General features: G+C 48.9%; 1 protein-coding gene across 1 annotated transcript; it reads right to left on the bottom strand.

Annotated features, from left to right (window-relative positions):
- Nucleotides 1–15,701: 15,701 nt before the first annotated feature.
- LOC122575354 (homeobox protein Nkx-3.2-like) lies at nt 15,702–24,222 on the bottom strand. Its single transcript, XM_043744156.1, has 2 exons — nt 22,856–24,222; nt 15,702–17,964 (listed from the first exon to the last, which is right to left on the bottom strand). Exons 1-2 carry the CDS (start codon nt 23,733–23,735, stop codon nt 17,105–17,107), a joined length of 1,740 nt encoding a protein of 579 aa, XP_043600091.1. The 5' UTR covers nt 23,736–24,222; the 3' UTR covers nt 15,702–17,104.
- Between the last annotated feature and the right edge of the window lie 204 nt (nt 24,223–24,426).

The raw sequence follows: 24,426 nt of genomic DNA, 5'->3' as shown, positions 1-24,426 counted from the left end.
AGGAAAAAAGCATCTAGCAAGAGAGCAGATGCACGGGTGGGCGGGGGGATAGAAACGTTCTGTGCATTCAGAGATACGTTTTAGCCAAACTATTTCCTCTTTGGTAAAGGCAGCCTCTCTCTCTCTCTCTCTCTCTCTCTCTCTCTACCTTTTCACTCCTTTTGCACGAGAGATGCACTTATTAGACGATGGTTGTATAAAGCTTGAAACGCAGTTTACAGTCGGCAAGAGGGAAAGAAGGAGAGACGGAGAGAGAGAGAGAGTGTGTATGTGTGTGTGTGTGTGTGAGAGAGAGAGAGAGAGAGAAAGAGGAGGTTGGAGGCCAGTTTAGTTGGCAACAAGAACAGCCGAAACCACACGTACTTACACACCGCTTCGATGTGGGCGATATGTAGTGTGGCGCGGAGAGAGCGGTTAGCTTCAGCGTGAAACTGACCTCTCTCTGTGCAACGGCCAGGCTGTTGCAGCGGTAAACTGCACTTTAGTACTATGGGCCAGCTTAAGCGATATTGAAGCGAAACCCTTTATACACTTAAAATATTTAGCGTCATTATGAAGCGATCGTTCACGCACCGACGCCGTCGACGGCTCCGATAATACCCGTCCGGAATCGCCAGCCGATTTTGCGGACCAGCTTTTCCGGGCGGATCGATCTTCGCCACGATTGAACCCGCCGCGCTATAACTCCATACGTGATTCCGTTTTGAAAAATGTATCGATGTGTTTATCTCCATCAACGCGCGATATTCGCGCTGCGTTAATCTAAATACAGGTTATAGACCGTTTACGCGAGCGAAGTAACAATGGAACGATATTGGGATTGATTTTTACTCGAGTTACGATTGGACGAAGCGAAGGGAACTAGTGTGCAGATATTGCGGGTGAAAGAGGTATGGTGAAATTGTGCAATCGACTAGGTGTTCCATTTATATGTTTACTTATACCGGCTCGTGAAAGTATTTCACTTTTGCAATAATAATAAGTTGGATGGGATAACTCGAATGTAGTTTTGCAAATAAATTCTAGGAACGACGAGTTATCCGATTGTCCTGTTTGACGAAAATCGACGAAATCGTAAGATAGACAAGTGTATAGCGTATAACCTGTAACTCGTCAATTTACTAATATCGTTTGCCGCTAAACTATCGCGCAAGAAATAAAAAATTCTGATAGAGAGACACAAAGATGTGATTTTTACTCGCGTTACCGATAACAAAGGAGACACAGGCAAGAGACGAGTGAAGGTGGGGTCAGTTCAGCGTAAAGTATACGAACGAAAACGTCCAGGTCGAATCGTCCACTGTCTAACTAAACCAACTATTTCCGACACGTGTTGAACCTAGACCAGCAGGTTCGAAGATTCGAGTGATCATCGATGGAAAATGCGGTGGTCCGCGTAATACGGCGATGGAATATCCAAAGGATAGCCACGGGTGTGCCATTAAAAGGACGAAAAGAAGTCCCAGAAGGGATATTGTACCGGGCTTTACGCCGACCTACGGATAGATGGATGGATGATGTCGCACCTACGACACCCACGGACCCTGGTGTTCCCTGGTTTTGCTTCGATGAGCCCACATGTCGCCGGCGAGGAAAGGAGACCAGTCCTGATGGTAGTCGCGCCCCAAATGGACCATACTGGAAATGTATAGAGTCGCTCTAATAGGAAGCAACCGAGCGCCAAGTGGTTTACCCGGCGGGGTGCACGCGGAGAGAGGGCGCGGCCCGCCTATCTGTCGGCATTTATCATCGATTAAATTGTAAACGCCGCTATCCCGTGTCCATCGGGGCCACTATCTGCGTCTATGGAACGCGTCGCTGAACCCGGAATGGACTTTCGAGTAAATGGTGCGCGAGGCGCAAACAGACAGAGAGAGAAAGAGAGAGGAAGAGAGAGAGAGAAAGATTGCCCGCTTGTAAATCGGCCGCGAAATCGTTCACGTTAATGCATCGCGAATTTTCCTGCGGTTCCCCGCCGTTCTTTGCCGATCTCGTCCCTGATTTCAATCGGGACTGCAACATTTCATCGGGCTTCTCGCCTGAAAGACGAGAATTTATCCTAGCAAGCATTTGGGAGATTCGAGATTCGAGAAGCTGAAGCTACAACGAGCAGAAGTTTTTTTATCACTTTTGTAGGGCTAATCGAGGGCTGAAAGGATTGCCGTGGAACTTTTTCCGATAGATGTTCTCTCCTAACAAATTTTTTCTCTTGAATGACAAATAAATAGACAGATAAATAAATAAAGTAGTAATTCGATGAATCGAAGATTCACACGATTTCTCAGACCTTTTATACAACTTTAATCGAGATATGGAATAGCAGATGACCAGTGTAACGTACACAAACCACCGTTATTTCGATTTTTCCAGCATTAATGGAGCGAAAGTCGAATAGCCCGATGTATCGACAGGCGATTAACGTGCACAGCACCGTAATTAAGAATCCGGTCGCATTAGTAGAATTTTCCGGTAAATTCGGGATAATTGTCGCGTGACAGACGGCGATAGGAGAAGCGCGAAATGCTATTTCCGGTAGCGGTGTTCGCGGTTAGACGATCGTAGCTCGCGCGAAATATTTTACCGGCCGCAATAGCGGTGCAATAATTGTCTGGTGGCGGCCAGTTTAACGTTTGTAACCAATCGTCAATAACAAGAACGGTCTACAATATTTCACGATTGGCGGTGGCAACGGGAGAGGGGGATAAAAAAAAGAGAGAGCCGAGTAACGCGGCAGTTACATGATCACTCGCTTGACGGTTCGTAAATCGTTGAGCGTTCGAAAGAGCGGTCATGTTTGAACGAAATAAAAAAAAAGGATATATATATATGTACATGTATATAAATACATATATATATATGTATGTACACGTACATGTACACGGTGGCGTACATAAAACGCATAGATAGACGTACGTAACAACGAAAACAACGATTTTCAAATGCGCGAATAAAATATCGTATCCAGCGTAAAGTCTCGCGAGAAACTAATAATAAAAGGTCTAAAATATCATTGTTGGAAATTGCCAGTTAAACTGCCGGTTCTCCATTGCGATCGAAACTCGATTACTCGAATTACTATCACGAAGAACTTTAAATATCGCGGAAACAAACAAAAAATAAATAAAAATAAAAGGGAAAAAGCGAGTGCACTCGTACAACAGGCAAAAACTCGTAGAACAGAACAGAAAACAACTACCAATCACGGCAAGAGTATACCGCAGGCTGGTATTATGAGCGCGTGTATACGCCTCAGATGATTTCCGGTCAAACTCGTCGATCCTTGCTGTACACTGCTGTAATTTTTATTTAGTACGGCGGTTTATTTACGAAGCTCGTCGACGTGTAGCTTGAAACAGGTTGGAGAGAGACTCTGCCGGTGATATCCATCCATCGATGGCTTGACGGTGATTTTCAGGGGTGGATCAGGGCTCGGTGTAAAGCAGAGAAGGATATCAGGGTGACTGGCAAGGCACGCTGGAACGAACGGGAATACGACGTATCCCGTCGTATCGACTCTATTTATGGCGCTACTTGTCACCGAGTCGGGGGCTTTTGGTCGCTGAAATTTCCCTGGGAATGTTTTTCCGCGCGCAGAATGGAAAGTCGACGGGGATTGAAGTTCGATAGATTGGAGGAACTGCGGCCGGAAACGAGCAGCGAGGGGCTACATTGTACCTGTATCGACATAAACAGCCCGGCCGTATGCTCCTGTTCCGTGCAGCTCTTTGAGACGCTCCGTCGCCTCCGCTTCTGACCGAAAAAGAATTCTGCTTTTTCACAGCAACACCGAAACTCGTGCGGAAATATCGCGACTGGAAAGGCGAGGAAACGTCAAGCCCCATAAATTCCTTAATTTATACGCTCTTCGTAAAATGGACGCCGATTTATCGCGGTCGTTTCGTATCGTCCTGACGTGTCGTACCGAATTCGTCAAAACTGGTGCAAAGATGGTATTCATGGAAAAAGGTGAACCGCGAATCAAAGCGGTATCTCCTCCGTTGAAAATAATACTGGTAATCGGCTCGCATCATCCTTTCGATCGGATGAAGAACAACGATTTCTCAAATCTCAGTGCGAATGATGTCTATCTTAATTGGCGAACAAAGTCGGTGGAGAACCGTGGGCGACTACATTACGTGTTGGTGGAAGGGTCGGGTATCGTCGATGAGAACGTTCCGGCCAGAAATCCTCATTCGCGACGCGCTAATAGAAGCGACAACGGCGCTACCAATTTGTCAAGTCGACAAAGTCTGTGGGCCGTGTCGTCCCCGGCAAGTATCATCGCCCCGGCGTATCCATCCGGGCACGGAAATTTCCTGAAAAATATTCCCTCCCCGAAGGGCGAGAAGTCAACGGCGTTGGAGACAGATAGAGGACCAGGCGGGGGCGAGCGGAATGTGTAGAGAGGGTCAAATAGAGGGAAAGAAAGGGAAAAAGAGGGATGAAAAGGGGAGGAAAGAGGACAACGGAGAGAGGTGGAGGAAACAGTGGAGTACACCGGCCACATTGGCAGCAACAGTGGCAGCCAGCAGCCACCCTACAGATACTACAGAGCTGTTGGACAAGCTGTAGCCTTCACAACCGAATTAGAATGAATCGACCCTTGCCTCCTTCTCTCCCTCTCCCTGCCTCCTCCCACGGTTTTATTCTCTTTACGCGCCGCTTTTACCCTGCCCTCTGCATCCACGGCCTCTTCTTCCCTCTCTCTGTTCCAACCCCGATAATCTTCGTTTCTCCTTCCCAAATCAGGCTCTCTCTCCTCTGTCTCTCACTCTCTTCCTCCGATCGCAGACTTCTCTTCCTTCCCGTTCTTTCTGAAACGCTTCAGCACCACCCTCGGCTACAAACTCCGCAAGCTGGCTTCTGGTAACTGTCTTTCCTGCCTTCTTCGCCACCCCTCTATACGGGAATCCGACGGCGGCCAACCCCCGCCTCGCTATTCCTTCTCTACCTTTCGCTGCTTCTGTCTCTCGTTCCACCTTCCCCGCCATCCCCCTTCTATCGTGGCCGTTGAATATCTCGCTCCTTCAGCCGAGTTATATAAAGTTTTTACGATTTTTCGAGCTCTGCCTCGCCGAGGAGTCAACCCCTCGAAACCGCCCCCTCCGCCGCCAACGTCGTCCCCCGCGAACTACTGCGAACGCGCGCGCGACCCGGGGGATAATCCCGTGTATCTTTCGGATAAGAGACCTATAAATTTGTTTGGCCTGTCACCCACCCCGTTCCCCAGGCCAGAGGCATTAAGGCGGCAAGCTCCAATCTGTTGGTTTACCGGCGATATGGCTGCCGCGGATTCCGAGGACTTCCTATTTCAGGCGACGACACCCTGCAACGAAGCGAGGCGGAAAAGAGGAAATCGCGGGCGATGAAGCTCACAGGCAGTGTACTCGTTCCACGGCTGCCTGTATCCCCGGGCTTTGCCAGGATTCTTATGAATTTCCACCAACCCCGCCATTTTGTCGCGATCTCGATGCCACCCCCTGTCTTTCACGTCGGCCGCTGCGGATTCGATTACGCCCCGGCATGTTTTACAGTCAGATCGGAATTCTATACGAAAACTTGCTCGAAAAATGCCGCTACGTTTCTGTATCGCGAGATTGGCTAAAGATTAACCGTGAAAACAGCGTCTTTCGCCGATACGAAAACCACAATGCCTCCGTTGCGAGCTTTCGTTTCGCCTTTCCAACACCAGACACCGTTTAAAATCGTTCCTCCATTGAAACTCGATCGGGGCTCGGTCGTGCGAACTCTACCTTTCACGCGAATTATTTGTCTCGCAGCAAAAGGGGTTGGTCTTCAATCGTAGAACAGAACCAGCTCCCTAAAAGAGCCCGTGTTTTCCTTTCCTCGCGGCATCGATCCGCCTCCGATGAGGAGGCTAATTGCACGTGAAAACGGCGCGCCTTTAACGCGCTCCTCACTTTGCCAACCTACGTGTATACGAGTATTCGCCATTCGTGTATACGCGTGTGCGATCGTGTGTACGTTTCTAGCGACGCACTGCACCAATTTCAGCCGGCCGATTCATTAATACGTTCCTCCAGAGACCGGCTCTCCTCGCCGCTGTGCTAAACGACCTCATTAGGAGGCACGCCAAACGCATTTGTCGTTCCCGTTCGTGATTTTCCGTGATACTGCTCTCTTGTTATGCAACTCTATACGATTTCCCGTTGTCCCGTTTCATTCTTTTATTATTGCAGACATCGTCTATTCACGACGGTATCGCGCGGAACGGGAAAATTCTCGGTATAATAGAAACTTTTTCAATGATAAAGAAAAGAATGCCGGGGCCAATTTGCGACTAAGGAGCGAGAGCGCGACAGAGAACGCTGGCGAGGGAGTGGGCAAAGGGGTGGAAGGGTGGCGGAGAGAAAGGAAACGGGGCGCGTTTCAAACGGACGCATTAGAATAAAGCGGAAGATTAAAGTTAACGCGTTCCGTCGGCTCTGTCGTCGCTGGATGAATGGCTCGATCGCGTTCGTCATTAACGGTGTTTCGAAACCGTTTACGCTTGGGAAATACCAACATTTTTCCATCGATTACTTCCCTCTCCCCTTTCCGTTTCTGTTTCGTACCACGACCGTTTCTCCTGGTTATTTTTCTCGTTTTGTTTTACGAGGCTGGTAATACAACGACGCTTTTTCCAGAGGGGAATTTTAACGAGGAGTAATTTATCGACGAGAACCGCGAATGAATCACGCCACGCGCGAAAATTTCGCGGAAAATTTATATTCCTCCGACACGTGTCCACGTTCGAAATTTAACGCTCCGCGGAATTTCCCCTCTGCACTCCAACGGGTATGAGAATGTTTGTCCAGAGCGTTCAAAGTTTGCCGACTAACACCACGAAGCTGCGGAATTGGTAAATTCCCTTCTCGTTTCGTAGATAATATATTTAAAACGTGCAGAACACGTGTTATCCGCTTCTGGTAGATTACTGAACAAGGGTAAACCACCCCTGCTCTAGGGTTGTTACCATGAGAGAAAACTCACCTCCTGGTGGCAGCACCAGGCAGCTAAGGGCGCATCCCTTGTGCTGGTAAGCGATGATCATTCGTTGGTAGTTATCGTTCATCTGTAACACAGTATTTTTCATTATCCATCGTGAATGCAAGGTAGAAAGGAAATGATATTTTCCGCAGAACATATTGCGAATATATGTACCATGTGCAGAGAAATTTGTTCCCAACACATTCCGTTATAGGAAATGTACGTAACTTGGGCACTGTCGTAACAAAAGGTACATGATTATTACCATTCGAGAGATTTCGTGCCCATGTTCCGCGTAAGTCTGATAATTCAGTGAACTAAGCATAAGACTAATCCTAAGTACAGGTACAAGTACCTATCCTCACCGATATATCGTAATGTACCACCGAAGATATTTACCATCGATTTTCCAATTACATCTACAAAATTGCAAAATGACTTGTCACGTAAGAATCTACAGGAAGGTCGAAGATTAGGTTCCATAAGATTTCATAAACGAAAGCAACGATTAACCCCGTGCATCGGCGCAAGGTCGCCATCGATACGCAAACTTCCCTTACCACGGAGACCGCGTCACGCTCGATTGAAGCTTCCTCGACTGCGAACAGCCCGGACATAATTTGCCGCGGTACGAGAGACACTAAGAAAGTAGGAGAGATAGAGAGTCCAAGAGGAAGGATCTCCGAAAGCTTCTCCTCCCCCGATGTTACGCCCCTTTCGATTCGGTCTTCCGTTCAACGGTATTCTACTCGAAAGGGTTCTTCTCGGTGTAAAGCCGAGAATCCCCGATATAAATGTCAAGTTCGCCTTCCGGCTTTGCCACTCGAATCTCTTCTCCAGCCTTTTCTCCCTCCATCCGTTTGCGCGTTCCTCTTTCGTCACCGAGGGTGGTTTCGGCTCTCGTTGCCCTTGACGGGGCTGTATCTCTTCTCTCACCCCCTTTCTGTCGTTACCTCCTCCCCGCCGCGGCATACAGTTCCCGAGTTTTCCCTGTTAGTCCCGTGGTTCCTCCCGAATTACCATCCCTTTCGAGTACACGCTTACACTTCGCTTCCCTCAGTTGTAAAGTCCAACCCCCGCGATCTTTCTTCTCCTCCTCGTTGTTCCATGTACCTTGGATATTCGTTTCCTTGTCTATTTACCATTCGTCTCTTTCCGTTTCCTCATCTGGGAGCACACGTTGGCGAAACAACAAGCACAAAGTGCAGAGAGAAGAGAGGAACAACGGACGAGCGTAATCGTAGCGATCTTCGCCCAGCAAGTGAGAAGGCAATTTGGGCGAACCGCACACCAGTGGGCCGGGGAAGGTCCAGCGGATAACGAACGGCCCACGGGGAGGTAATTAACGGTGTTTTCCAACCCCCGGAGTAATGTTCGTCGTTACGACGGCTTCTGCTCGTAGAGAATCGCGTCGAGCTCGGCTCTCGAGAAATCGGCCCGAGCTTTCTTCGACCGCGCCGTTAAGCAACCATTCTACGCTTCCGACTGAATGTTAAATGTCTGACCAAAGACAACCTAATGAAGGAGAACTTTTTCCACGGGATTAACCAGTTAATATGGTTCTTAAAATGGGCAAGTTTTCCTTTCGAGGGAAATTTTCTTTCATTAGAGAAACGTCTAAAAACGTCATACACGCTTCAAAGAAGCATCCAATCCTGTTCGTATCGTAAGAAAATTTCTCCTCTTTTGTCAATTATATCCTCAAGAAAGGCATCGATCTAGTATTCTGTCGTTAATAACGATAATAACTCATTCATTGAATCGCCCCAATTCTCCAGAGTTGTCTTCTCCCGCAAGGGTCTCGATAAACTCTCCAACAGTTCGTAGAATCGGAGGTCATGTACCACATCCAGGAAAATCAACAATCTGCCAAATGCTCGGGAATGGTTGCACCCAAAAATAAACCACCCTTCGACATACATATTTCAAACCCATCGACACAGCCTCTTTTTTTTCCTCTCCAAACATCCCTTATACTTTCAGAACGGTATCATCGTACAAAATCAGCGATCGTTGCAACGATCTCCATCGCGGCGATCGTCCCCATTCTTCGTCCGTGTAACCAAGACGACGCCACGAGGCGGGTGTAGATGAACACGGCGGCAGGTATGTACGTGCATTTGGCGTCGTCGTGGCGTTCGTACACGGACGAACGAAGCCCGTGTACACACACACTTGGACACGACACGCCTACCTAACGCCGCGACTGCGGCGGAACGCGGCCAGAGAGTTGCCTCGCACCGGTAAATAATGCAAGCCGGGGTAATGGCGCTATCTCTGCGCATCTTTTATTAAACGTTCGCTTCGCCGCCCCTTCCCCCGGGCCACCCTCCACCGCCCCTCCCGCCGGCACTCAACTATCCGAGCTGGAACCCACATCCCCTCGGCTGCCGGGTTATTGCCACCCTGACTGCTCTCTTCTTCGCGGAAAGGTGTGCGCGCGGAGGGTCGCCCAGAGAGCACGAGTTGCCTGGCCGTGGCTCATTGTTCCTCTGGCCGAGGCTCGTCGACGTCCTCGATGCACGACGATGCTTCCTTTGGAAATAGGCTGAATTTGATGGTGGTAGATTGGAACGGATGTCGATCTAATTAGAGACTAATATCGAGGATTCGGATCGGTATCCTTCGGTTTACGGATGATCTTGCGTGATATATTTGGGTAGGTTGATACATTTTCGAACTAATTTGGCTTCTCAGCGAGAAAGGTCGATACAGCGGGTTGTAAAGTTTTCTTTTGATAGCGGGCTGTTAATCCAGTTGGAAAGCAATTTCAGAGATTCAGACTGGTATGCCTTGGATCGTGGTCTTTGCGCGAAACATCGGACTGCACTTGAGAGACTGTTCATCTCGTAGATTCGTAACAAGGAAGATTAAGAAATTGTCTATTTTACGCATGATTAAGCTTAGTCGAACGATTCAGAATGTATTTCTCGTTCTACGAATATCCTTTCTGTAGACGGATTATGATATTAGTGTCTCAACGAAGATCCATAAGAAGCCATTGGAATCGCGTAGCGTACCGTAGATCGAAAGACGGCCGAGTGATTCGAGGCGTTCGGAATTCGAGCGTGGAAACGCGAAGGGCTGCGGCGTCGATTTTCGCGGCGGTGCTGATTTCAATTAGCATTATTATTAGAACCGCATCGGCGACAAGGAGCGGGCGATCGTCCTGCTCCTCGTCGGCTTGCACACGCACACCAATACCGCGTCCGAACGCGCAGGTCTCTCACGTACACGTATACGCGGACGGGGACCACCCCGAGCGACTGACGCTTTGCTAGGGGGTGTTTGAAAGCGGTGAAATCAATGCTTCTGTTTGCACTGTTGAGGTCGAACCGAATTCCGTTCTCCCTGCTGCGTGTGTATGAGTCTGCTTGCCGCGTGTGCGTGTGTATGCGTGCAGGCAGATACGGCAGCCACCACGTTCACCGACACACTCCGCCGATCGCTAAGGTGAAAGTGCATGTGGATGGTTGCACGCGCGCCGCCACCGCGCCGGTTTCGCCAATTTTCGTCAGGCAGTTTTTGTCGAAACTCCGACCGCCACCCTCCCGCCCTCCTCCTCCGCCCCTTTTGCTTCGCTTCGTTCGCGGCAGCCTGTCTTTCCATTCGGCTGGAAATCAATCGACGCTGTCGCTCGAGGATTAGATCGACTTGCTCCGATGTCGATGGTAATTGAACGGGGATGGGTAATTTGCGGTGAACTCGTAGCAATAAGTGCGGTAAGTTGAATCACGTGACTGCAAGTATCGGTTATTATTGAGCGTATTCGTGATTATAAGTGAATCAGGATGATCTTGGTTAGACTACCGGGGTTCGGTCTCGTTGGCAAGTAAAATTCTCGAAAGGATAATGGTTATACCAGAACCATACCTTTGCTTAAATCGTTCTTGTTGAAGACGAATCGTTTGATTAAACGTCTACCAGTAATTGTTAGTCGTGATTGACATTATCGTTACAGGTAAAATTTAAAACGTTCTAATGGTTTTTGTAAGAAGTTTAAAAACAGCAGGGATTAAAGATCTTGTTTGAATTATTGTAAAATAGATTTAGGGACGGATACGAGGTGATAAAAATTCTAAATTAGCTAGGTATCGAGTTATTTTGTGTCGTAAATGGCAGGGCATTGATAGATACTAAGCATTCCGTTCCTTTCTTATCCTTTCTCTCTTTCCCTTTAATCCTTTCTTCTTTCCTATTTCCTTCATCTCGTTATTCATTCTACTTGTTTCCTCCTTTCTCTTCATCCCTACCATGCTTATCATTACTACACCATCTTCGTGGAATCATTCTTCCCTTTCCACACACAATTGCTAATCTTCAATAAATTTTTCAATTTAATTCATTTAATAATTAACCGATACAGAACCAAAATATTGAGAAATTTATTCACGTCAACATATGACGGTAGTAAAATTGCCCTCGCGAAATTCTACGTTGCTGTATTCAGGGATTAAACAGTATCTGGTAATTCGTGCTACATGAAATCACGGCGGAGCTTCGTGAATGAGTCTCGAGAAGAAAAGATTGACTGGCAACGTCATAATCCTCGGTGATTCCGTTCCACTAGCGCGAGACAAGCGAGACGCGTCCACATCGCGGCGGGAAACAGCGGCGCGAGTTGAACAAGGAAAGAGAGAAGCGCGGACGCGAAAGATAACGGCTCACAGCCAATCGATCGATTCGCGGAGGCTTTTGTTCGTCTACGGTCCTGCTATCCGATTTAACTACGACAGCCCGGAATCGAGCCGCCACCGTAAGAACCGACTTTATCTCACGTCCCCTCCACGGCCAAGGGATGCTGCGAAAATATTGCTCAATTGTATCCTTACTCCCGCTTGTTTACCAACTCCCCTTTCGTTAACAAAGATCTGCCTTCATCCTGTAAATTTTATCAATTCTTTCACATGAAACTCGTATGAAGCTTGAAACAAAAATCCATCATTTAAAATCCAATTTTTCTACGTTTCGTACGGTGAAAGGTTTACCACGTTTACTTCGATCGATCACTCAGTTAACAGATTCTAATCGAAACATCCCTTTCGTTGATTCTTATTTCACGGTTGTACAAGACAGGATAGTCTCGTTAACACGTTCATTGGTTGAATTTTATGTATTTTGCCCTGCGAGTCCTAATAGACAGAGATATAGTTCGCCGTAACGTTTAATTTTATCAAAATATTATATCATATTTACGTTGCCCTCTTTCTCTGACGATATTATTATTACCGTGATAGTCAACGTGTCAAACTGACGGGACCAATTAACGGGAGCAACGTCTCTGATTCTGCGAAACGTCTCGCAAGAACGAAGGACACTCGTGGGCACAGAACATCATTTTCGGGCAAGTATTTCGGTCGAAGGCGAGTCTATAAATACAGGCAGAGCTTGTACACGCGCAATGGTGACCCTCGTCGTATTCGCAGACACGGGAACGACAGCTATTGAGCTATTACACGCTTAAGTGGAGCAGGCTGACTGCAGTGGCGTGCCTTGCTGCTTCCGATGCGTGCGACTCGACGACCTCAAACTGCTAATCCGTACACGAATCCCGAGGATCGGAGTACAAGCGTTGCCGGAGCTGCACGCTTCGTGTACCGGAAGCTACCGAAGGCGGGGACAAAGGGAATAGGCGGTTGACCGTGGATAATTGGTAACTCTAGTCCGAGCGACTTCCTAACCCGCCGGCGTGTCTTTTCACGGTAATTTCTCGCGGCTGATAACGAGCCGGCCGGGAGGATTTAAGCGGAAACGCGCCGCCACAAAGACTCAGAATTTAGGAGACTTTCTTTGGTTTTAGCTAAGTACGAAGAGGAAATTTCTGTGGCTTCTTTTATGGCTCTTTTGGGTTAATTTAAACCTGCATTAATATCAAATAAAGTTAATGATAAGGTAAAAGCATCGAGAAACGAAGAAACTAAATATTTGATACTGTCGATCAGTTGACAGATCTTCGATGAGACAAGATTCAAAATTGCCGGTGAATTGCCATCGATCATTTTTATCGTTTCCAGTAACGTTTGATAATAATTACGATAAGTGTTGAAACTTAGTAACGTAATAAACGTATTTCCCTCGTAGCACTCTTTACGTTTCGATACCGTTAGAAACTGTTACGAAGAATTGTGGAAGCAAACTATAACAAATAACCTGTAATTTTTAATTTTCTATATGTCGAAATTTAGAGATGTCATTCCTTTATGCCTAAATTTCGACGATTAATACCATTAGACTCGTTGTTGGCAATGGTTCATAACGAACAGCCAGCAGTTCGATACTTTATCTTGCGTCACCTTCGTATCGTCCTATACAAACAAATTTGATTCAGTCCAATGGAGAAAACAGTCTCCCTGTAGCACCTCTGTTCCCCAAGTTCAAAGCGTCGATCAATCGTTAATTCGCGACGCTAATGAGCCAGGCAGCCCGGAAGTACGCGGGTCCGGGGGCACTAAGAGTCCCGAGACAGATCGTTAATTAGCGCCCCCTGTCTATATCCGTGTTCTCGGCTGCGAGGTTAAACGTCCTCGAGAAAGAATCGCCAGGGTACACGGGAGGATAGGTATCCGACGACGAGGTTACGCCACTGTGTCGAGGCTACGGAACGTGGGGTGCGCGAGTGTCGCGCGGGGGTTGGTTATTTCACGGTCCACTCGCTCCACTCACACCCCTTACAGGCGGCGGCAGCGGTGGCAGCCCCTTTCCAAATCCACCCCTAAGAATTAATTCGAGAGAATCGTCCGGCGGCCGAGCGACAGCCGCCTCTTCTGTTCTCTTCCATCGGCCTTCACCTACCCTCTCGGATCATCTTCCCTTAACCCACGGCCACTTTCTTTTCGTCTCTCCTTTCGCATTACGGTTCGCGTCGATCTAACTTCCTCCCGGCTGCTGGCTTGATAACACCGTCGTTTCGAAGGGTCGAGATAAAGCAACGAAGGCCTGAAACGAAGAACCGAGGCGTGGGGAACGCGGCCTTTTTCATTGTCTCCGGTTGAACGGACCGTGAGTCTGATAAGGCTAATTTTCGCTACCCCCGATTTTTCACTGATTCCTGTAATACGAACGCCGATTGATTCGTATTTGGGATTACAATGACTTCTGCCACCGACGTGTAGTGTTCTGGATTGATTTGCACGCGTATGTTGCCGAGGCCACGAACGATGGATAAAAATATTTCACGCTGTCGACGATGGTTCGGTGGAAAATTCCATTGGGCCAGCATACACCGACCATTCGAAATATCATTTTCATTAACTTGGATGACTAATAGGCGTTAGAGATATAACGCTTCCAATGATATATTAGCCTTTCATCGTCGAACAGCTATTTTTCAATTGCTAGACGCGGATCATTCTTCGAACGTGACACTGTGCGTTTGGCTTTGTGTCAATGAAACTTTCCGCTGTCCGTAATTCCGACGTTTCATTTAAACCATTTAAAACCGGTGTCTCGTTACAAAACGAAATGTTTAGGATTAGTATGTTTCGAAGTTTTAACGATAGATCATATTCATATTCATTTTTTACCTAAATTTTTTTTCCCACAATTTTTCTCTATTATCCCTTTTTCGTGTGATGATTTTTGATAACTTCTCGTATATCGAATAGTTATAAAATTTTAGTTTCAAGATCCATATGGCACTTCATCGATTTCAAATTAACCGGACTGACCTCGAATACGTAAGCAAACGCGTTGCAAAAAGTAGTGTGAAAGAAGAAGACGATACAAGCGAATCACCGTGCTGATTCACAAGGATACTGATTTCTGTGTGTCAATGGTCCGCCATTGTCCCACAGGCAGTCTTTATTCGCGTCTTTACCGCGGACCAAATCGGAGCTCCGCCTCGTGTCTTCTAATTTCGGCATCAAAGCAAGGCGCGAGCGATTTTCCGTCAATTGAACGTGGCTGCCTTGAGGACGGGCGACAACAAACCGCCGCTGTATATTACGAACCGTGCGTAGAAGGCTGGATGAGTTTGGACGAGTAACCGCTCAAAGCGTTGAATATTCTTCTTCCATCCGGTTCTAATGGCTCGACTCACTTAGCGTTCTCCTCTTGTTCGTCGTCTTTCCATTTCTACGAAAACGTTGGCTGTACATGTAACACCGTTTAAACGATTATCCTCGCAACGAGGGTTGATCGAAAAGAAGCGGACGGAATCTGTCCGACCCGAGGGACGATTAGGATTTCAGTCCCACGAAATTGATTAAAAATTACTTTAGAATGGTTCGAGAGATGTTAGTTGTTTTATACGAAAGTACGAAAACCTTCGGTAGTTTCTCACGAAGGAAAATTATTCAAGAGGTTGGAGGATGGAAGGACATAATCGAGCGAAAACAAGAGAAATATAGAGTTCGAGAACTTTGTAATGACGATAGTCGCGTAGAGTAATGGAAAATTGGAGCACGCAATACGTAAAGTACACGTAAACGGAATGTAGAATTCGTGAATTTCGTGACAACGATGGTTCCATAGAATAACTGAAATCGAGGGCGCATAATAGCCAAACTTAGAAGAGGATTCGTGATAACAATGGTTCTACAGGATCATTGAAAATGGGAACGCATAATAGACAAAGTATGCTCGATTTGCAGTTGCACCTGTATCGAGTACAGACGTGATCGATCTTTCGTTGGTGCCGCGCGTATGCTGTATGGGATAATCTGCGTGTATTTACTGGCAAAGGCTTACGAGTGTAACGTACGGTATTTTATTTTACACAGGAACGTTCCACTGCGTTCCGACGTGGTTCAGTTTTTTGCAGTTCAGCACAAAAAATTTGCTCGCTAAATCCTTTCGCGCTCATCCATTCGCGACGTGCAACAGACACACCCGGCTAACCGTTTCTCTTCCGTTTACTCTCACGCACACCTTACAGCTACCGGCGTTTTCTCCTTTCTTTTCATCTTCTTCTTCGTTTTTTCGCAACCCCTTGATGAAGTTTACTTCGTTTTTAAAACGGAAAAGGGAGGCGGGCCTCTCATTCGCTGCGACCAACGGACATATGTTACAACGAAGGTGGCGAAAAAAAAAACGACGAGGCTCGCGCGTTTCCGCTCGACGAGAAGTACAGCTTTGATTCCAGCTCTTTAATTTCGCGTTTCCCCCCTTTTCATTTGTTTTTTCGCTCTGTCTTCGTTCCTCTGGTTACACCCACGTTTCACAGTCATCGTTGCCCGTATACAAACGTCATCGCGAATATCGGCGTCGAAATGCGAAATAAGCCGACGCTCGCTGCTCCGTTCGTTTAATTTTTTAATTATACCCGAGCCAAAAGGGGAGGGAAGGGGGGCGATTTACGCGCGGAGCTGTAATCGAGCGCCTGTTATTCTTCGGCCGCGTATCACCGCGTATTTATCTTACCGCTTGGCCGACGGATTCCCCTCTCTCTCGCATGCTGGCGAATTTTAAACGAACCGACAATATCCTCCAAGAGATATGCTCGTTTTCCGCACTTCACCCTGCGTACACCGATTACCCTATCGAAAGCGTCCCACGTGCGACGATCAACGGACACGAGGTGGAAACTACGGACGAAATATCCGAGTTCGAACATACGGACTTTTACTTTCACGAACCAGAGAGCGTATTTCCTTTAGTTCGAGTCCTCGATGGTGCTGCCCGGAGGTGAAGAACGGAGTTGGTGGTCTCTCTCGTCACGGTATATACATTTATATAACAGTGTCTCGTGCAGACCTCGACGAATTCGACACTCAGGACATAACGTAAGACGTATCTACAAATAACGAAGCTAGAATCAATATCCGCAGGAGACACTTGGTCGACGTAATTAAAGCGACTCGCAAACCTCTATCATACACCATCTTACATGCCCCACCTTCTTACGTTCACCTACCAAACGCAGTCTCTTCACCCCCGTCCTTCTTTATTTTTATCGAAATATCCATCTACACAATACGCCGCAACGCCATCGGTACTCGAAACGTATATATATATATATATATAACAATATTCTCTCTTTCATACCAATCACATTCTCTCTCTTCTCCTCATCGATAATCTGCACTTCTCAAGACCTCAACGTCGAACCAACCAGCACACACCTCGACGACTACGAAGGCGAAGACGAAGTCCGCGCGATGGATTGTCGAGTTCGCTACGCGTGCGGATGCGTGTGCGGATGTGGATGCGTCGACAATGCCAAGCCCGTGGAGGATGGCGTGGAGGTGGGTGGAGGACCGGACGCCGTGGCGGTGGTGGCGGACAGGTGATGACCGAAGAACGTCGGCCCTGTCGGAGGATAAGGTGGCGCGGCTGGGTGATAATAGCCAGGTGGCGGCGGCGGCACGGGCGGCGGATGATGGACGTGGGCGTGAGGATGGGGATGTGTGTGCGAGTGTGGCAGCGGGTGCTGATGAGGATGCGTGGCGAACAGGAAGGCAGGCGCGTAAGGCGGAGGATGTGGCGGTGTGGTGGGCACCGTGGGACTATTCACGTCCAGTCCTGGGTTCTGTTTCTTCCATTTGGTTCGCCGATTCTGGAACCAAATTTTCACCTGGGTCTCCGTTAACGAGAGGGACAGAGCCAGGTTCAGACGTTCGCAGACAGACAGGTATCTAGTGGTCTTGAACTTGTTCTCTAGAGCGACGAGCTGTTCGTACGTGAACGCAGTCCTGGCTCTTCTAGGTTTGCCTCCTGTGCCACCGCTCCCGCTGGTTCCATTCTGGCTGGTTTGGTTTTGACCTTGGCAACCCTGTGCCTGCACGCTGCTGGACGACGAAGAGGATGAGGAGGACTGCCTCTTCTTGCAGTTCGACGATGGAACGTTGCTCGTTGCGGTGGTATTACTCTCCCGGCCAGCGTTCGAGGATTCCTGATCCGTCACCCTCATCTCCACGTCCTCGTCCTCGTCCTCTTCGTCAGGGTCCTCGTCCATGTCCTCCATCCCCGTGTCCGGTGTGCCCTCCTCGTCTTCCTGGCCGCTGCCGCAGGCGAACTCGCCCCGCGAGTCACCATCTGAAAATAGCAATAACACCAGAGGATCAGCGGGGAACGTCTCGCGGAGGAAGATTGCCGTAGCAAGGAAAGCGATACGGTGTTGTGTGACGAAAATTGATTACACCACGGGGGGTATAAAATTGCGCCGCGGGTGTCGGTTTACCCATGACAAAGCGGTAACGCGATCCCGGCCGTTGTTTCACACCCTGTCCTCACATCGAGACGCGGAAGATGCGCCGTTCGAATTCGATACCGTATTATACGGAAAAAGTGGGGAAAAAAAGATGATCTCCATTTATCGGAGCGGAAAATAGGCAAAAGAGTGTATAACCAAATCGAAGTTCCAACCTCGTGTAGGAACCCTTTCACCCCATCACCGCTATTGCGGAACCGCAGTCACAGGGTTCGAAACGCGCGGCCGTGCTACGTTCCACGGCAATCAGTTTAACGAGCGTGTCGTCGGTGCGGCCGCAAAAGCTGGTCCCGCGTATCGTGCCGCATTTAATTTAATTTCTGTTTGCTCGAGACACCGTAATCGCGAAAAGGTACTCCAAGCAAGATATCCCAGCGACGATAGGGCAAACCGGCAGACCGACCAACCGACCAACCGACCGACCGACCGACCGACCAACCGATCTCTCTAGCCGACCAACGATCGAAACGCGCGAAACTCGTAGAGAGGAAGCGACCGAACAGCCGGCCGCCTGGAACGAGGGAAAGAGAAAGAGCGGCCAATCGGTCGCTCAATGAGAGAGGAGATTGGAGATTCAATCAGCACGCAGATGTCCCGGGGACAGATATTCCCTGGCTCTGGTCCGTGGAGGCTGGGGCGCCCCTGGGAGGTTGGGGGAGGAGGGTGGGGATAGGTTTCCGGATAAAACCAGAGACAGAGAAGGAGAGAGGTTGGCAGTGGCGCGCGATTGAAAGAGACGGACGGAGAGGACAGGAGCAGCACAGGGTGTATCGGTAGAGAAGAGAGGAAGATACACGGAGAGCAGCAAAGGAAAAAGAGCGAGATGGTGGAACTTTATCCGAATTGGCGTGGCTCGTGGCCCATAGCCCGTAGCCTAGCACTGTGCCTGGGGGTTGCAAGTCCGTAGGGGGCGACGGATCGAGAAGGTTTACGCCGTAATGGGATTTGTATCTCGTTAACGCGCGATCGTTCTTGCCCCGTCGTACAGGCCGCCGACCGACTATCATCTCTCTCTTCCTCCTTTGCTTCCTCTTTCTTTGCCTATTTCCGCCACCGGCCTCGTATCTTTCAGCTCCACACCGTGAGCCACAGGCTACAACTCTCCCTTTCTCCTTCTCTCTTCCTATATGTGTGTACGCTCCGATTGATTGCGTCTAATTGAATCGCGTAATTTATATTGTTCCTCGATCGTCTCTTTTCATCGGCCACCAGGTGCTGCTACGTTTTTCATGCTGACCGATCTCGTGTTCGCGGGTTACTTTGCTCTCTGATTATTCGGGGAAAAAGCGAGACGATGAATTTCTCAGCGACTCGGAGCCATGCGATCGACCTATCCTCCATGCATCTTGGTAATTGACGATCGTCGAATCGATCGTACGCGACACCGACATATACCGTTATAAAGCGTCTCGGTCAATTAAGTTCGAACGCATCCATAATGAATCGCCTCTTATCGCGCTTATCGACTTTTTATAGCGGTACCACCGCTCGAAACCATTTATCTTGTTTAGATCTTCTTCATTAAGCATGATCACGGGTCCAACGCGGGAGAACCGATCGCGGGGGTTGTAGCTTCCCCAGGGGCACCGTAAGGGGGCACAGGGGACGTCAACACAGTCAGGAACACTTATTTCGGTTTTCCTCATTAAGCACAATGACAGAGTTTGACAACGAGCGCGGCGATCTGGGAATACGCGCGCACTCCCCTTTGGATCGCCGCCGATGATGACGTTGACGGAGCGTGCGAGACGTGTCTCTTGGATCGAAGCCTAGAAACGTTCTCGGCGCCACGGACGATATTAAGATCGGTGTGAATCTCAGCCAACGGGGAAAGATAAACGAGCCGGTTGATCGTGATCGATTCGATTGAACGATGCTGTTTGTTTTATTAGCCGACAGCCAAGATTATAGATGGTAAGAGTTGAATAATCATCTCGGTTTTTCGTACATACGGCTTCGTAAAAGCCAAAGCCAGAGGTTAGAAACATATGGTCACGTGTCTAAAATCTGTGGGGTTGGAAATATCGCGGTGGTGTTGATGGATACTGTAGGGGGTCGAAATTGCTTTCGTTAGCGACGATCTAAACAGCAGGCTCGACACGATTGTTCTCGTTAGCTGTAGTCTAATTATCTCCCGTTGAACAAGTCCACTATATTACGCTCCATTGTCTAAAAAGCGATTCTCTGAATTTTATCTTCCAACGACCTTCCCCGACCATTACGAAGGAGCTTGTACTTTCTTACTTTGAAGTGGCCACAAATTTCGCGCGTGTTATCGTTATCGCTAGGAGGTAGCGGGAAAATACGAGCAATTATCATATTATTTCCCCGTGCAGGAACAATGCGACGCGTCCGCGGTCTAGGAACAATGGCTCGACCGGTACAACAGTGGAATCGGTCTCTTAACGAGCGGCGACGATACCATCTAGCCGGTCTCGATAAGAAAAACACGAGAAGTGGCGTTTAACGATATCCAACGGCGAGGTAGCGGTCGGTAATTACAATTTTTCTAGAAATCTAGCGGAAAATCCAGGAGACCTCGAATCGCCGAGTCTTTCGAGGGGGTGAGAGAGAGAGAGAGAGAGAGAGAGAGAGAAAGAGAGAGAGATCTTCTCCGACGACGATCGGTGGCGTGTGCAAAAGGGGAACAGGGCGTAGTGTGGCGGGATGAAACGCGGGGACGACGAGGGAACGAGGGAGAGAGAGAAGTCATTATGATGCAGAAGAGCCAATTTTCTGGGCGGCTTGGCGCGATGCGACGCGATACGCCGCGATGCTGCGCGATTATCATAACAACCGACGATATTATTCCGTCGCCGGATTTGCCGTGGGGGCGGACACCGTTCGCCGCTAGCAGCAGTCGAAACGGATTTCACCGATCGGCCGGCTGGCTCTGATGCACTTTTAATGGGTAGCCTGACCACCCTGGAAGATGGATGGCCTGAGAATCGTGTAATCCCGATTTCATCGCCACGATCGATCCTCCAAGGAATCGTCTCGCCCTTTCGTTATACCGTTCTCTCCTCTCATCGTCCATCCGCAGACATTTCTTCGCGTCCATCGGATCGCTTTTTCCGATTTTCGGAGGTCGAAGACGCATGCGGTTCACAGCGTCGGTTGATTTCGTTTGCAGCCAGTGTCCCGTACCGGGATAAAGGGACGATAATGATGGGGTTCAAGGACTGGTTAACGCAGATTAGCGGAGCAATTTGTCACGCTCCGACAGCCCGCCCTCGCGAACCCCCTCCCCGCGTCTATAACCCCCTACATCAGCCAACGGTGAGTTCCTTTCCTCTGTTTCTACGTCGTTTCACCCTCTTCGTCCTCTCCTACCGCGTTATCGGTACCCGGGATTCTTCCTCTTATCTGTCCGCCAGACTCCATTAAATTCGAAAGTCAACTGTGAAATTGGGATTCGGCGCGCGCGGACTCTCAATTCGATCATCGAGAGAAGATAAGCTTTCCGCGGCAGATGCCCGCTCGGATTAGATCGCTTGTTGTGGGAAAGAATTTAATAAACGTGCCAATTTCTACCGTCCTTGTTTCACTCTTGTCTATTATAAATCAGAATTTCTTCTAGTCCGTTATTCTCTTATCAATCGATCAGTGATACAAAATTTTCATCAATTACGTTCGATATCGAGATTAGACGTCTAGGGTGGTGTTTACTTTCGTTGTACGTCCGATCGAATTGTTTCGGGGCTATGTCAGATGCGTTTATTATAAATAACAATTCATCAGTCATTCTTCACTTGTCGATCGATCGGCGGTACAAAACTTGGACGAATTAAGCTTGATATGAAGGTTAGACGCGAACAATGGAATTTGCTTTCTTCGAGTGGCTGATTAAATGGTTTCAAGGCTATGCGAGACGCGTTTAAGCGGATCACGACGGAACGAGTCGCGCGAGAATGGCATTAGACTCTTCTAACGTTGCCTCTGCATTAACTGCGCGACGTTTGACCGGTCTGGTTCCCGTGTTCCCAGTAAGGCGTCTACATCATCACTTTTGTCGGAATCTCCGTACACGCAAATAACTCTGAAACGAGCGAAATTGCAAGACGCATGGAGAACAAGCTATCCTTCTAGCGTCTAAAGTTAGAACGAGGAAGAAGCGAGACAGCACGCGTCACGAGGTTCGGTGAAGAGGAGGCAAGATGTACCCGGTTTACGAAGACGAAAAAATCACTTTCAAGATCATGGGATCTCGCGGGAGACGAGGCCCATATGTCGCTCGAAGAAAAAAGAGCGCCCGCTGGGCCATGTTTTGGCGAACGGTTACAAGGCGAGGAAGACCCGTTCGAATAAGGAGGAAGCAATAAACATGCAGCTTCGCGGAGAAAAAGCCACCGGAGATTAGGAGACTTTGCGAGTCACTCGAACGCGACAGATTCTTTCCAATTAATCGGTCGCGACGATCTTTCAGACGAAATTTATGGAAGACGATGACGGTATATCGTGTCTGTGATAGACTGGCCTATCGTCATTGTCGCGTAGACGATGTTCGTGACGACCAATATTCGTCAACTCTATTTAAACGAATCAAATCTCCCTCTTAACTTTCCGTACTAGCAGCGACGATATATTTTCTAAGCATACCGATTATCGCACAACGATAAAACAATGTTACAGCTTTTCTTATTCTTTATCCACGAACGTCAAAGAAAACGTAAATATCCAGCCCGAATGGAGATCCTAAAGCGGATAATTAATCACCTTCGTGCACGCTGTCGGCCCGCCGATGTCGTCGGTGCTGAACGCGATTGTGAACGACGCGTCCGCCGGTGAACTTGTTCGGATCCAGGATATTCTCCACGGAGAATGCCAGGCATCGTTTGTTCGCCTGTACGGTGCTGGCAGTCGTGGTGATGCTGCCGGTCGACGTGCCCGTCGTTCGGGCTGCGTTTCCGGATGTACAGACAGTCATCACCGTGGAAGCAGCGGCGGCATGCGCGGATATGTACACAGGAGCCCCGTGGCCAGTGGTTTGTCCGCCAGTCTGAACACACGAGAAAGGATGCACGCCTCGATTCGCGAACGGGTTAAGGAACTGATCGGATCCGCCGCCCCTGGACGAAGGAGCTGTTAAATCTACCGGGCTACTCGGGTTGCTTTCGTCCACTTCGTCTCGACAAACGTCCACTTCTACTTCCTCGTCCTCTTGATAGTTTCCGTTTCTATTTCCAGGATGCACTTCCTCCTCCTCTTCCTCTTGTTCCTCGTCGTCTTCTTCGTCCTCGACGATATTTCTCCTGACGGAAACGTTCCTCTCGTGTTCCCCGTCTTCCTCTTCCTCCTCGTCCTGCTCCTCCTCTTCCTCGACTTCGGTGTCTATCCTCTTCTCCCTGGCCGATGACGCGTCCATCTCGTGGAACTGATCCTTGTCGACGGATCGCAGGATCGGCGAGGTCGACGGCGAGTGTTGCTGACGCACGTTGTCGTAGTGCACAAAAGGTTCGCTGGTGCGTACGTGGAGCAACACGTGCCTCCTTTCTTGAGGTGGTAGCGAGAGCCCGGCACGCATATCCGCTTCCTCCCGCGGTAGCACGACCGGTCCTAAAGGCGACACGGTCCTGCCTTCCTGCATCCTCCACATAACCCTCGCGGTTATTCCTCTTTACCTTACCTCTCGATCCTCCATTCCGTCTTGTTGCTAGAAAACACTTCTCCGCCGCTTGTTTACGTGCACATCCGTGTCGATCCTTCAAACAGCGTGCAACATCCCGATTCTTCGAGACATCACTTACACCGACGACGATAATATCACATTCTACTTTCCCAAGTGGATCATCACTAACTCCTCAACTGTCGTTTTACACACCGTTTCCGATCCTTTCGCGAAATACACCGACGGCTCCGGTTAGTATCACGCCTCGAGTTTGTTCACCGAACTGGCCCGCGCACCGCGAGGGACAACCAACGACGTTCACGGATGACCGTGTGGGAGCGAAAAAAGAGGTATCGTCGCGCCGGGGGTCCAAGCGATCAGCGTGGTCGGTCGCGCGATTAGCAGTGTCTTTGGTAGGCAGAAGCCGCACGCGTCCCGTAAAATCTGCTCTCGGGACTTCCACGTAGAGCCATGGTGGCTGAATAGGTGGTATATCGGCGTATTATTAGTAGCGAAGAACCGTCGTAGGAACGTCGTCGCAGCGGAAAGCAACGAACCCTCTGGTGGGGTGTTGTTCCGCCTCGAATAGGCGTGTCCAACCCCTGCTAGCTTACCAGAGTATTCCGGTATGGTTCGAGGGGCGTGCACGTCTGCGTTCCGCGGGGGTTGCGCGCACACA

This window comes from Bombus pyrosoma, linkage group LG15, assembly GCF_014825855.1.
Source record: "Bombus pyrosoma isolate SC7728 linkage group LG15, ASM1482585v1, whole genome shotgun sequence".
Classification (NCBI taxonomy): Eukaryota; Metazoa; Arthropoda; class Insecta; order Hymenoptera; family Apidae; genus Bombus; species Bombus pyrosoma.
Note: the sequence above shows the minus strand (reverse complement) of the source record. Positions and strands in the feature narration are given on the sequence as shown.

Excerpts from the sequence above, each read along its gene's own strand:
- LOC122575354 (XM_043744156.1), bottom strand. The coding sequence starts at position 23,735 with ATGTGGAGGATGCAGGAAGGCAGGACCGTGTCGCCTTTAGGACCGGTC. Across the intron at positions 17,965-22,855 it reads GGCCGACAGCGTGCACGAAG|ATGGTGACTCGCGGGGCGAG; the intron begins GTGATTAATTAT and ends TGCTATTTTCAG.